Genomic DNA, 14,959 nt, shown 5'->3' on the forward strand with positions numbered 1-14,959 from the left:
ACGGTAGGTTTCACGTACCTAACTTTTAATGAGGGAGATACAGTACCTATGGCTTACAAGTCACACTTGTACACTTCGGCTGAAATGCGCTTTTCCACTGTGGAGAAAGTTTTGACGGCTGTGCGGATGGCAATTCTCAAGGAACGTGCCCTGTCACAGGGAAAACGCATGTTGGTTGTTACCCCGTGTCCTGCCTTGGAGGCAGTTACGAAAGCCAGTGTACCAAATTCTAAAGCTTTGCACCCTCGGTGGATTCAATGGGCTGCATCCTTGTCATCCCAGGATGTCACGTTTATTTTTTACGCCACTTTACGGTCGCAGGAGTACTTACAGTATGAATTTGTTCATCCTGCTCCTTTAGCAATGCGGCCGTTGGAGGATTTCCATTGCATCATTTACACTGATGGTTCGGCGCAGGTTGCGCATGGCTCTAAACATGCCTACGTTTCCGCTTGCACCTTTGTGGTCTGTGCCATGGTGAACGATGAGTTCAAGTCCAGTGTCGTGCACACGCAGACGCTTGGGGACTGCACCGCACAATTGGCAGAGCTTCGTGCTCTGATGCTTGCATTGGAGTACGCGGATCCTAGTGTGACGACTTTGATCGTAAGTGACTCTTACTACTGTGTCCAGTCTTACAATGAGAACTTGTTCTTTTGGATTCAGAATGAATTTCGTGATTCCAAGCGTAGCACAATAAAACATAAAATGATCTGGGTCCGAGTGGCGGAACTCAAAGAAAAGTTGCCACTCGTGTTTGTAATTCATACTCTTGGCCATCAGCGCGTGGGAGTCCACGCTGTCGGTAATTCGCTTGCTGATGAAGCAGCGAAGTCAGCAGTATCTAAATACTTAGTTGCAGCAGTCACGAGGTCCAAAATTAAGATAGATGATGACATCTTGGCGGCTGTTGCTGCCACCGAGAAGGGAGGTCAATATCCTGCGTGGTTCCCTTCAAAGTACACATACCACTTAAGTCCCGATAAGGTTCCTTATGTGAAAATTCCTGATGTTGGCGAACGTTTAATTCCCAACTCGGATCGCAGAGCTTCTTTGATTACAGCGGCTCATGAAGGTGTGGCGTCTGCGCATGCGGGCGTCTCAGCCACTGTAACTCAGCTACAACAGAGGTTCTGGTGGCGGGGACTGTACAAACAGACGCGCGATTATGTCCTTCAATGTGACATTTGCCAGCAAGTTAAGCCTTCAACTGCTGCGCGTCCGCCTCAGACACAGTTGTACATTTCTAATAAACCACTGGGCTGCATTCATTTAGATCACTGCGGTCCTTTTTCTTCTGATACTGCATATAAGTACATCTTAGTAGCAGTTGATTCATGCACACGCTTTGTGTGGGTCTGGCCCCATCGGAGAGCTGATTCACGGACTGTCATTAAGGATTTGCGAGTCTTTGTAGGGATTTTTGCCTGTGGTACCTTCCATTCGGACCAGGGTCCGGCTTTCGCCTCTAAGGCGTATAAGGATGCTATGGTTTCGTTGGGGGTCCAAGTCAAGTTTTCGTCTCCGTACAGACCCGAGGGAAACAGTGTAGTGGAACGAATGAACCGTGACTTAAATCAATCTTTGACAGCTCGAGTTATAGGCACTGGCAGAAACTGGTTAGCCCACCTCAATGGCGTGCAGCGTGCGCTTAATAACCTCCCTAGAAGGTCTCTGGGTAGGCGGACCCCATACGAAATGCTCTTCGGTATCAAGATGTACGTCCCTGACCTCGACGGTCTAGACTGCAAGGCCCAGGCCGCGGCCTTTGACGTAGATGAACATTTCAATGTTTTACAGGATCTACAAAAGACCAGAGACAGTCTAGCAAAAGAACATTTGCCCTCCACATCGGATGATGCGTTGCAGATCCCGGTAGTTGGCTGGCTACCCCAAGTTGCAGAACTGGTTCGAGAGAAGATCGATAACAAGAAAGATTTTGGTCCCTCATATCGTGCACCGGTTCGAGTTCTTGGAGTGAAGGGCATGAGAACAGTCATATTACCACCACTTCCAGGTCGTAAGGAAAACAGATTTATCTCTATTGACAATGTCAAGACACAAAGGGTGGCCGATTCTTCATAGCATGACACCGGCTGTATCCTGTCCTTCCATGGTGAGGCATTCTGTGCTGGCTATTACTTCTGGTACAGAACCGGAGGTGTCCCTCGAGATGCCTGCTATATCCAGTCCTTTATTAAATACTATTCCTGTTACTAACATTTATGAGCTGAACTACACCTATCCTGCTGATTTATCGATGCCAGGTTTGCAGACTCGTTTGGCCGACCAGTCCAGATTCTCTTTTGACTCTGTTTCGGAACTTTCAAAGAAACCCTCAACTATTGCAAAATATGCCACTCTATTTAAAAAACATTTTTTAATTCCCCCTTGGACATACATTTGGTTAATTCTATTTTCATTTTACCTTTTTATGTCGATTGGTTTTGGTTTTGTGTTTTATTTTTTCCGCCTGATAGAGAGGGCCACTATGTCAAAGAAAGAACAGGAATTCGGTACCTTAATGGAACATTGGCCCCTCTTTCTTCTTCACATTCAACACACAGACTGAAAAGAGACTTGAATACAGTCAACATTACTGCTTGGCCTGTCCTTGATGGGATTGTGTGGGATGCGGTTAGATTTCAGATACATGGGCCCACTGAAGTGATTAATGTTCCAAATGTGCTTAGAGTAAACATGGGGTATGTGATTAAACAAAATATACGTTCTGATGATTGGGATATTCAGGCCGTAGAAGCATTATTCTCTGATTTGAAATATTATGCAGGTTTTGATGCTGAGGATTTATATTTAGATTCTGTTAATTATGGTGATTTGTTTTGCTTCCAACATTATGGTAATCATTTTCTGCATAAGACTAATTCCAGGAGGGTTGCTGTAAATTACACACAGTGGGAACACTGCCCAGCTCCATTGGGAGGCAGCTCCAGTACATTTCTGAAAAAATACACTTATTTTACAGACTTTAATCAATCAAATCCTGAGTCGTTTTATTTCAAAATGACACAAAAGCCCATGTCCAAAGTTAGACTTACCGATACAAAATTGCTGTATTCGAAGTCCTTTCTAGACAAATTAGCTGTAGATGGCTATGAGTTCTGGAAAGGAACAATTGACCTTAAATCGGTTTGGGGTACCAAAGATTGGCAGGTACAAGGCACTGAGGATTTGCATCGTGCATGTCTCATCCCGAATCACATGTTGTTTCTAAATTCTACTATTTCCCAAACAACGTGCTTTGGATCGGCTACTTCTAAAAAATTAAATACACCAATTATACCCGAATTGGAGGAATATTCAGGTTGGGGTAATTTTACTGAATTGTCTATTCGTGAGTTACAAGCTCTATTACACAATTCATCCTTTAATGTATCCAGTTTGGATCCGAAGGGTTGGCTGATGTGGCAAAGAAGTGCTGATTCTTGCCAACGTCGTTTTCTGGGTTTGGCTGAAGGGTTCACACAAGTCAGACCTGATCCCCGTTTTGAAACTGATTATTCTGTCACCACTTACTCTGTGGGGAAACTGTGTCAGACTTGGTTACAACATTCCACTTTAGCTGCAGTTAAACTACATCTGTCTCAGTTGACTGAAAATGTGGATTTAAATGATTTTATAAAAGGCCCGGCTAAGGGTAGGTCTAAACGATGGATTTATGCAGTTTACAATGAAATTTGGAAATTTTCGCAAATTGCGGCTGCTAAGCGCCTAAGGGCGATTGACCAAGCAAATTTGGGAAAAGTGCTTGCAGTTGTCGATAACAGTATTAACATGCTTTCTTCCCGAATTTACACGTTGAACAATATTGTATCTTCTGTAGTTGACATTGTGAATGATGAGGTGTCTGTATTGTACCATGGACAAAATCAATTGCCTTCTGTTACGCAGTTTGCTTGGACACTACAGACTCTTAAGGCGGGTCGCGTGCCCTGGAGTTACATGAACGTGTCATCCCTATTTGCCCCATTTAATTTGACTGACAAGCAGCTCATGCTTTCCATGCGAGATGCATCATTTTCTATGTTACACATTGAAAAGTTAGAATCTTTGCCCTTTTCTGTAGCTGAGGCAGCTGCTTCTACATGGCTTATCCGTGTTATTACATTGCCATTTGCTTTGTACAAATGTACCAATTGTATGCAGTATATTGCAATAGGGCGATATGAACCACTAGGCAGTGCTTTCCTCCATGAGTCATGGTCTTTACCATACACCTACAGATGCCTGAAGGATGGAAAGGAAGTGAATCTGAATGGTGAAGAATGCACACAGTCGCCTGACCGTTCACTGATATGCAGACACATCCAGTTACATGGTTCTTGTAATCAGGACCGGCCTAACTTAGCCTGTGTTTTAAAGGCACGCCAGTTCCTGCAATAGTTCCCACATTCACTTTATTGACAAACGGTAGTTATTTACTTTTGAATAACGAGGAGTGTCGTGGGTTAATGGTCTGTATCGCCTATGTGGTTACTGTATCAGAACGTGTGGTGTGTTGCAAGAACGTGTTATATCCACCCACGCATGGGAATTCAGATGTTTCCATCTGGCCGCGCATCCCAACCTTGAAAGCGGAGTTCAATGGTATGAGCAGAATAAGGGCTCTTTTGTCTCAAAAGGAAGTGGCCCTGAGCTCGGTCCGTGAAACTTATGTCCTTCACATAGCTAACACACGCACAGAGGTGCAGGCACTTTTAAATACTGACTTGCCGTTTCATTTCTGGAAATTAGTTCATAAATCTTTAATGCCTCCTCCACGTCTGGCTTAGCTCATTTTTTTTAAATTGGTTAGCAGTGGTCTCGTGACTACATTTGAAAAGATTTTTGGTGTCATCCCGCTTTCTTCCATTCAATATTTTCGAGTTTGTTTGGCGGATTCCCTGTTTTGCTGGCTTTAGCTGCAGGCGTTTTGATTTTATTCTGCTTCCTAAAACATGGATGCCCATCCTGCGCAAGAAGCTGCTCAGCCCCTTCTGACACTGTTTTGCAACCGGATGCTTGATTACTATGGCACCCTGCCGCTTGCGACCTTAAGCACGGCATTTGGATTATCGTTTTGATTTTCCTATTTCACATGTGTCCAGCCTGCGTTTCATTGCCTGAGCTGCGATTTTGACTGGGCCATTGATTTGTGTCTCTGCTTGCCGTTATCTCCTGAAGTCGATTTTAATCACCTGATGGGCCCCGTAGTTGCTCACGAGTTGGTTTGTTCTGGCGAAAGGATTATGGCCTTGGCAGCGATGCATGGACTAATGGGTCAGTGGGACATCCCCGCAGCGGCGCATGAGTTTCTGGCACATAGCATTCTTGAGAACCCACTGAGTTGTCCTCTGATGTTGCTAGAGGGTCCGGTGCTGGAGGAGCACGTATGTTCTTTCCCATTGCTTAATTGGATGGCTGAACTGTTTTCGGATGATGACAGTGATTTCATGTTGGAAGCTGTGGCTACCTATTTTGCATATTCTATCCACCCATGAGTGGCTTTGGAGACTTTCACTATACTGGCACGTGACTTTTTAGTAATTCTGAATGGTGCCTTTTTTTCTTACGGACATTCGACTTTATATGTTATAGGCCTATGGTTTTATATTTGGCCTCAAGTTAGAGACTTTTATTACATTTTGTTTGGCCACTATAGGCATTCATACATATTTTTGTATTGTTATTTTTATATACATCTACATTCATTTAGCTTGGCTCAATATTGTTGAACTCTGCTTTCATGTTATGCCTTTATTATATTATTGGCTTGTTTTTGACCGTCCTCGGATCATTGAGGGAGTGTCATATAGTTACTGCTTTTCTATATATTGTGTTAAGTTAGCATGAGTTTATTGAATGTTTAAACAACATATTCTCCTTCGGCTTCAGTTTGCACACGACACATAATTGTTATTGTAGCTTTCAACCTAGACGAAAGATGTGATTTATTTGAGAATAATATGTTATTGCTCTGATATCAGTCGTGCTTGGTACACTTGGTACACTGTCTGCACACTGAGAGCTAAAGCCTCTAAGAATAACCTAACACAAGGTTGCTGAGAGGCCTGATCCTCGCACCACATTAGACATAACACAAATAAAGTTGCTGCCAACATTGGGCTCTACGCGGGTTTAAGATAGAGTTACTGAGAATGCACAAACACACTTGATGGTGCTTCGCATGCAGAGAGCTGGTAGCTGATTATGTGATCTTCTCCTACTGACATTTAGAGGTATGGGCACGCCCTGCTAAAACCCAAATGAGACCTTCTTAGATATAATATAGTATGCTAAATAGGGTGCGCGAAAATATAGGTGATACAGATTTCTATTGATTTTTGCATTATAATATGCTATCACCGTTCGCTTACTATGGATTAGTGACTATGCTGATAACTCTGATTTTTATAATATGTATTCTGGTATTATATAAAATACTGCGTTTGAGAACCTTGCATTGATAAATAAATATTTCAAACTTTCACGTGTCTTCTTTTACTCCCCGTTCTGGTTTGAAATGATTATAGAGCGAAAGAGTGTTCATGTGTTCCACGATACCTGAGGTAACCCAAGTTCATGTTCTGGTTTGTCTAAGTCATTGGGAGTTTGTTATGACCAATGAGACACTGTATCTAGTTCGGTAAGGGGATTTTGGATACTAAGGTGCGTTTTGGGTCACCCTAATTCACCGAGGTTCTAGATCTCTGTGCACAGTTCTGTGGGAGAACGGAAACCCTGCTACATAGGATTGTTGGGCGGTGTCACACTTTTGTGGATTAGGGGGTTTTGAAGCACGGTAACTGGTCACTGCACTATTAACTGGTGGGCACTATTGGCACTACTGCATGGTTGATTTCACCAGGTAAGCCAATACCTAGAGCGCGAAAATACAACAAGCCGTTTCAGTGAACTACACTGTTTACATTGCTTGAAACCAGCAATGAACAGTGCTTAGAAAAGGACTCTTTTAACAGTGTTATAAAGCATGGGTGATTTGGTTGCTTACAGATGACAAGAAGAACATTCCAGAAGGAATGGCAGCTGAGTGGCCACCGCTCTAGTCACTGTTTTTGAGAGGGTTGTTTCAATAAACTGATAGCTCCTATGTGTGCCTTTTGGCACTTAAGGTTTCTTAATTTTGTTCCTTATATACTTGGGAGTGGTTTCAAGGAGGCTTGTATGTACTAGGTATAAGCATTTGAAGGTCGTGTGATCTTCAGAGTGGAGCCACCGAAGAGGGGTCTGGATGTCCAACCGAAGGTTCTATGGAGTTGGCCTGTGAAATTTTTTCCTTTTCGATAACAGAGATAGATATTTTGAAATTTGTATTTATTGTAGAAATTGAACACTAATGTGTTGGAGGGAGAGGATTGTAGTGTAAAACGTCTGTAACAAAGAAAACATGGCATGAGGCTCTAAAAGACAGGACCTCATCTAGAACAAAACCAAACTATTTAACTGTATGGTTTGGAGTTATATGCGCTTTTAGAGATGGCAAGATTAAAACTAGCTTCCCTAATTTGGCGATTTGATCCTTTGTTCCAAAAAAGGCGTGTCTCTGTTTGGCATAAGGCTTCTCGGCATAACGAAGCTGTCGGTAAGAGGGCCCCCTTGTAGGCGTGGCAGTGTTGTAGATTTGAGGGTGTTATTGGTAAGGCAACGTTGTTGGCCTTCTTCAAGCAAATGTTCCACACAGGGTAATCTCCTATTAAAGGATGCATTCAAAAGATGGCAAAATCCTCTGCTGAGACCTCATCCCACCTCTCTTGCTCCTGTACTTCATCCACACACCCTACACCAAACCCTTTGTTGTAGCATGCACACCGTTGAGTGCCCATTCCTTCAGCCCCTCTCGCTTTCCTCCGCACTCCAGCATCACTCATCCCAGCCCCCTTTCTTGACGCGTCTATCCCTCCTCCATTGTTGTATAGCACTCTGTTACACTGTAGCTCAGTTTCTGCTTTATAAGGCCATCTATATAAGGTTTTTGATGCAGCACTGGAGGGCCACTGGTAATGATGGGACATGGTTGAATATGGGATATATTTGAAAACAGGGTACATTTGAGAGGTCAGCACTATTGTTTTAAGGTTGTTGTTGTTGTGGGACCGTCAGTGGCGTGACACTGTTTTTAATGATGCACCCATCTGGCTGGCAACTGGTATTGGAGGAGTACACTTGAAAGTGTAGTGCTGCTAATGGTGTGCTGCTATGGATGATGTGGTACTGGTAATATTATTCCACAATAAGTATGGCACTGTTGAAAGTGCCCAAATATTAAAAAAGCCCAACTGAAACTCTTCCCGAACTTGTGATTTTCTAGAACATTGACGGGACAACTTGCAAGATAAGTGCTGCAGGACCAAAAAATCGATATCTTTTGAGGTTTGGACTTGCAAGAAGTTCAGTAGCTGCATGTGTGCTGTGAGGGCCACGGCTAAAAGTCATGAGGATAGGAGCACAGGCTTCAGTGAGCCAAAGAGTCATGTTCCTGCCTCGAACATGGCCCACCTCTAAGTTGTCATCACTGCCTTTTACATAAGGTTATTTTCATCGTTTTTAGGCATTCACTTTCCCACCTTGGCATTTGTTATGGCATTGGAAAGAACACAGAAACCATTCCATGATTGAAAAGACATGAACGCAAAGCAAGTGCAAGGCTCTACTTTATTCTTGGCCTGGTGGATCGTTCAGCATCCACAGTCCTGGGTTGCGTCGGAGATGTTTTGTTCACGGCCAGTTGCAGCACTTGCAGCTGTCATCAAACACTAGTTCATCCCCACAGGTCATGGAATAGGTCAGCTTTCCAGAACACAAATAGAAGTTGTGAGGGTTGATGGGATTTGTGTAGAATCCATCTGCTTTGTCTTTACAGAAAGTTGAATCCACAGATGGGTCTTCAGTAGGAGGTTCCGTGGGTTGCGTAGGAGTTGGAGGATTTGTTGGGGGAGTTGTGCCTCCTCCAGGAGTTGAAGGTTGAGGAGATGTTGGATTTGGGTCTTCTGGGCAAGTATGGTCTGAACCTAAAGACAAAAATTCACAAACTGAATGTAAAACATGACGTATAATCACACAACAGATCTACTTCATAAACGTTTGGGTCCGATTCACATAATATAGTTGAAAATGTTGTACACTCACAAAATAGAGTTGAGAATGTACATCCCTATGATCACACTTACATTTGTACTAAGGATCTGAGTACCATGACATTCTAGATGATTCCAGCACATCTCCCAGAAATCTGCAACAGTTTCTGATTCAAAGGATTAATTATGGATTTCTTCACAAATTCCATGTTACTCCCATGTATAGTAGGTTACACATGCATATGTCCAGTACCTGAACATTTATGTAGTCCTAAACGTATATGGACTTCTAAACTTTTGTATCTCTGAATGAAATTATTTTTTATCCTTAACGAAACTCATTTAGATACGCCCTGCTATATTTGGGAGCAGCCGCGGCTGGTGCAGGTAAGTGTGGTGGGGCCGGGGATAGGGTGGACGGGGAATTGAAAGATACAACGATATAAAATAAAATGTAAAAAAAGAAAACCACGTACTTTCCACTCACGGCATCACCGACTCGGCAATGTGACGAGTGCCAGGTAATTGTTTTTTCTTTTATTTTACCTCGTCGTCATCTGTCGACTCATCCCACCCTTACCTGCATCAGTCACAGCTGTTTTGGAGTGTTCCACGAAAATGTCTACCTTAGATAGGGAATTATATTTGCCTTTGGTAGGAGTAAGTCTCGAATCATATCCATTGTTATAATGTGCCCACAAAATGTTTCGCAATACCCACAAACTTTCAAGGTTGTCAGTTTTTCACCAAAATGTAACAGCTAATGGCCCACCCTGTAAGCAGAGTTGTTCACAAGGAGAGTTACAATACCCGATTATGTCATTTTAGGTGTGATTAAATCTACTTATGAGTCTAAAATCATTTTTTATGAATAGCAAACTTAAGTTTATTCTTGTAAATTGATCTATTTGTGTACGACTTACGGGTCCAAATACCTTTGGAAATCACACCCTACCTGTAATACTGCAGTGACAAGTTACACCATGCCTTACTCTCATAGGAACTATACTTAAAGGGTTTTTACAAAGACACCTTAGGATATCAGATGGTAATAAACAAATGTATGTACAATAGGATCTGTGTACCCCATTTAATGTAATCCCCTTGAACAGACTCTTTCATATGCAAAATATCACTACTGTTGCAGTTTGTCAAATCCTTGGCCTAAGGACCTTGACTTACTAACCCTTGTTTCTCTCATTCACTAAGACAGTCATTGGCCCTGGGCCCCTTACATATATTGATTTAATCCCATTTTCTGTATTATCACTGGGTGTCTCATGATTGTACCAAATCAATTTGAGAGGTGACAGGAACTATAACGCTTCTTGTGAGAAAATGGGTTACTGGCAGCAAGCACAATCCTTGTCAGGATGAGGCACCCCAAATTAACCTGTGCACAACCCTCTGGTAGCTTTGTCCATAGCAGTCGGGTGTAACCTGGAGGCAACGTGTAGGGTATATATTCAGCTCTTCAGACAGTAATAAAGTGAAATACATCACAAGAAAAATTCCATAGCAATTTAGAAACATAGAGTACATTTTAAAAAATAAAACAAGACCAAGACGACAAAAATCACATCAGTAGAACCAAAGATATGCAATTTTGAAGATTGCTTTGAAAATAGCACGAACAAGCAAAAAATTCCAACTGTGGATATCTGGTTGCACCAGATGAGACAAAGTCACAAGTTCAGGCTGACCGTGATGAAACGCAGGCTAGCTGTAGGGATTCAGTTAGGCCAACTGAACTAGAGTACCGTAAATCTTAGTTGGAGAGCATTGCAAGGTTCGGAGTTGGGGATGCATCGCAGAGCATAGGTGATGCGGCGGTTCCGAGGAGCTGCGTAGCTACAATGTGAGGTCCTGCATCCTTGTCGAGCATTACATTGACAAGGGCCTGGAATGAGAAGTCCGGCATGGCGGATGTGTTGCGCAGTTAAAACTTTTCGTCGGTTCCAAAGAGCTACTAGCCTGCATCAACGTCGAAACTGCAGTCAGCAAGAGATTTGCGATACATGTGCCTTCGCCAGTAAAGCATTAATCAGCGGTGATTCTGATGAGGGCTGTGTGGTTGATGCGGAGTCCTTGTGCTGAAAGAATCCTCGCAGCAGCGACGATGCTTCGGTTCTTCTTGGGTTTGCGCTGCGCAGCAGAGGTGATGCATTAGTTCTGCTGGATCCATAGATGGGCTGGCAAATCACCTTCTGGCATACTTCCAAGGGTCCAGGGCTGAGGTGGCACCACTTGGCAGGGTAGGACTAACGGATGGCAGAGTCCAGGTGTTGGTTCAAGGTTGTTTGAGCCTTCTGTCCGGAGGCTCTAGTCAGGAGGTCAGCCAACTAGTCCTTGGAGTCACTCTGGGCTCCTGGGTTCAACAGATGCTGTTTAGTCCTTCTCACCCAGGCAGTAGAACAGCAGGTCAGCACAGCAGATCAGCAGTCCTTCACATTGGCAGTCCTGTAGAGCAGCAGTCCTTCCTTTGAATTGGGAAAAGCTTCTAGAGGTTTCTGTCATGAGCAGGACTACGGAGGGGCAACTACCTCTTCTGGCGTGTAACTAACTGTCATCAGAACCACAACTACCAGAAGGCTTAGCGTGAGGGAGGAGCCAAAGTCTATTTACTGGCCTGCCTCCCGGAGAGCGGTGTACGTGATTTTGTTTGATTCTTCGGAGTTTCGAACCCTGGATTATTTGCCTAGGCTGTGTTTAGACTTGGGCGGACCTTGTGAGAGTTGTTTGGGGCATGCGGCGGCTGCTGCGTGTCCTGGAGTTCGTCTGCTTTTCCTGAGTGGCCGGTAGGAAGTTCCCGGCGTGTGTGGCGGGGAAAGGCTGCTGACTCCTGTGGCGGTTTTTCCACTGTTTGGTTCCCTCGGCCGAGAGAACCCGAGCGGGGAGTTTATTGCTCTCCTTCAGAGCGTTCAGCGGCTGCTGAAAGCGATCCCGACACCGGCTGGTGTTCGAGCTTCCGCGAGTGAAGTGACGGATTGGACTCGCTGCAATACACCGATCCGTGAGTTGTTGTATCACTGGAACGTGAGAGCTAGTGCGTTCTTGGAAAAGACGCTAAAGTAAAAGGAACTTGTTTGCTATAATCAAGCTTGCTGCGATTTGTTAAGACTTGGAACATTATACAAAGACAAACCTGGATTGTAGAATAGTGAACACTGGACTATGGATATGCCTAGTGTTTTTTTGAGAAAAGGTTAAAGACTCATTTGGTAGTTTTTTGGAGCACTCATTTTCTTTTCACTTGGATTCACTTAGGGTTATAAGGACTTTTAGTTTGGTGATCCCAGGAAGGCCGGAAGGTGTGTGAGTATTCGCATGGGAAGAGTGTCTGGGGGTGAAGCGGTTAAATTGATATTGACCTTGTTCATTGTCTTCCAGAGTAGTGCGCTTTACACTGAAGAAGGCTTACACACTACCTACCGGGAAGGAAAGGAAAGCTTAGCCAGTGCACATGGTAGGTGGTGTTTTAGCGAGAAATACTGAGAGTAGTTAGTAGTATAATGTACTAATGTATGTTTGTTCTTCTTGGTTTTTTCTCTCTTTTCAGCCTCCTGTCCCGTTCCTGTCCCTTCCTGGCCTTTTTTCCCTCACCTGATTTCCTTATTCTCTGTGAATTTTGTTTCAGAGGATAGGGCAGTCTGGAGGTGGACCCCTATATAGCATCGCCCTGATCCTGAGGATACGCGGTCGTGACAGTTTCTCTCTGAAGTCCACAGGCTTTCTGCCTTCCCTGTCCTGTCTCCAGACGAACTATAGGGGGTTACAGCCACTTGTGTGGAGGCAGGAAACAATCTATTCAAGTGCAGGTAGGGCTGTACCCTGCTCTGCCCTCCCATCCTGCCAGTGATGGCCCATCCAGGTACAGCCAAGCTCTCTATTGTGTGTGCCTATCTAGGAGGATTAGAAAAAGCCCAACTATCACCTACATCCAGTCCTGTGAGACAGGCTGCAGTCATTAAATGGCTAAGGTAGGAAAATGCCAACATTCTAAAAGTGGTACAAAAGGGGGTGGTAATGGACGGATCATCTGAACCAATCAAACACTCACACCCAGTCAAAAGATCTGGGTTTAATCCATCACCGTTCTTTAGCCCACTCTGCCACCCCAGTTCAGACGTGGCTATATGCAAATCAGTCTGACCCTGTGCCTCGCCACCCCCTTTTGTACCGAACATTCTAAAAGTGGCATTTTTGAAATTGTAAATGAGAGAGGATTTTTCATTACAATTCCAAAGCCACCATGCATTAACTGGTTACCCGTTTCCATTTGGAAATTATTACGTTTTAAATATAATACTGTAACTCCAATGTTATTCTGTGTGAGAGGCGGCAGGATTTGCAGCATTGAAACATTTATTCTAGGGTTTTTCACCACCAGGACATGTACAACTAAAAAGTACAAGCTAACTTTTGTAATACACTGCACCTTGGTCTCTGGTCAGTCCAGGACCTACCCTAGAGGTATATATGTATTGAAAAGGAAGGTTTGGGCTTGACAAAAGATTTGTTTTGCCAGGTCGAGATGGCAGTTTAAAAACTGCACACACAGGCTCTAATGGCAGACTGGAGATATGTTTAAAGTGCTACTTAAGTGGGTAGCACAATCGATGCTGCAGAGGCACTAGTAACATTTCATCTACAAAATAAAATAGGAAATAGGTAATGCCACTTTACTAGGAACGTACAACTAAATTAAATGTGCCAATTGTGTATAGCAAATTCTACCATGTTTTAAGGAGAGAGCACAATCACTTTAGCACTGGTTAGCAGTGGTAAAGTTTTCAGAGTCCCAAAGCCAGCAAAAGCAAAGTCAGCAAAATAGTAGGCGAAAATGTAGGGGAAAACCACACCAAGGATGCCAGGTCTAACCCTTTCGTCCTGGGCTTTTGGTTAATATGGGATTTTAGAACTGGTCCGATCGTATCAAGATAAAACTTTAAGAACCAGAATCCATTTGGTTTTTAAATGAAAACAGGTACTGGTTCAAAACATTGATGGTGACACAGAGTCAGTCATCTTTAATTCCAAGCTATGTAGCACTATAGACAGCATCACAAGTTGCAAATTTACAAGGATGTACGTAGGGAGAAAGGTATGGTAAACGTGTTCATTTACGCATTTGAAATAACTGGAAAGCCTCTTTTGTTCAATAAAGGGTGTATGGCCTCAGGTAGTCAGACAGATTAGACAGTGCTGAATACCAGTTGCAGCAGATAGCTTATCAAACGATTTTAACAATTCAGAGCGAATAATAGTGCCCGTGGAGTTGCTTCTTTAGTCTGGACCTCAGGAGTGTCTTTCTCGAGCCAAGAGCCACAGGCACAGTCCTCTCTTTGATAACCCAAGGTGCAACAGGTGTAGTCCAGTAAACAGTGCAGCATCTCTTTGACAGGTCCAAGGGTCAACAGGGCAGTCCTGCTTCAGTCTTTTTTTCAGTTCCAAAGTGATCTGAGGTTCAGGGTGCCAGTGGTGCCATATTACAGTGAAGAAAGTGCCCTGGGGGGATGATGTGGTCAAGATCCTAAAAGGTATGGCTCCTCAAACTCTCACGGGCCTCTTGTCCTGGTATGTCCCCACTCGACCTCCGAGATCCTTGGGCCAAGCTCTCACCATCACCCCTCGATACAAGTTATGTCGTGTCGGGGGCCGCTCCTTCCGGGTCAAAGCAGCCGAACTGTGGAATTCCCTCCCGGTGGAGATTCGGTTGTTGGAAGATCTTCTTTCCTTCCGTAAGGCGATAAAAACCTTCCTATTTTAAACTTGTTTCCTTTTCTTTAGCTGTTGTGTTTCCTGTGGTTGTTGCGTGTTACCTTGACCTGCGCCGGGACGCCCCTTGGCTGGGGCAGCTGTGC

General features: G+C 43.9%; 1 protein-coding gene across 2 annotated transcripts in view; it reads right to left on the reverse strand.

Annotated features, from left to right (window-relative positions):
* Positions 1-8,655: 8,655 nt before the first annotated feature.
* LOC147712856 (acidic mammalian chitinase-like) overlaps positions 8,656-14,959 on the reverse strand; it is a 147,744-nt gene continuing 141,440 nt past the window's right edge. Inside the window, exon 11 of one of the 2 annotated variants that reach the window (XM_086923518.1) lies at positions 8,656-9,029. In XM_086923518.1, coding sequence (XP_086779644.1) covers positions 8,737-9,029 — 293 coding nt within the window. In that variant the 3' untranslated portion in view covers positions 8,656-8,736. Of the gene's footprint in view, positions 9,030-13,589; positions 14,629-14,959 lie in introns of those variants that run through there. The other variant, XR_015296025.1, reaches the window with a different exon arrangement.

Source organism: Lissotriton vulgaris, chromosome 5 (assembly GCF_964263255.1).
Source record: "Lissotriton vulgaris chromosome 5, aLisVul1.2, whole genome shotgun sequence".
NCBI classification, from domain to species: Eukaryota; Metazoa; Chordata; class Amphibia; order Caudata; family Salamandridae; genus Lissotriton; species Lissotriton vulgaris.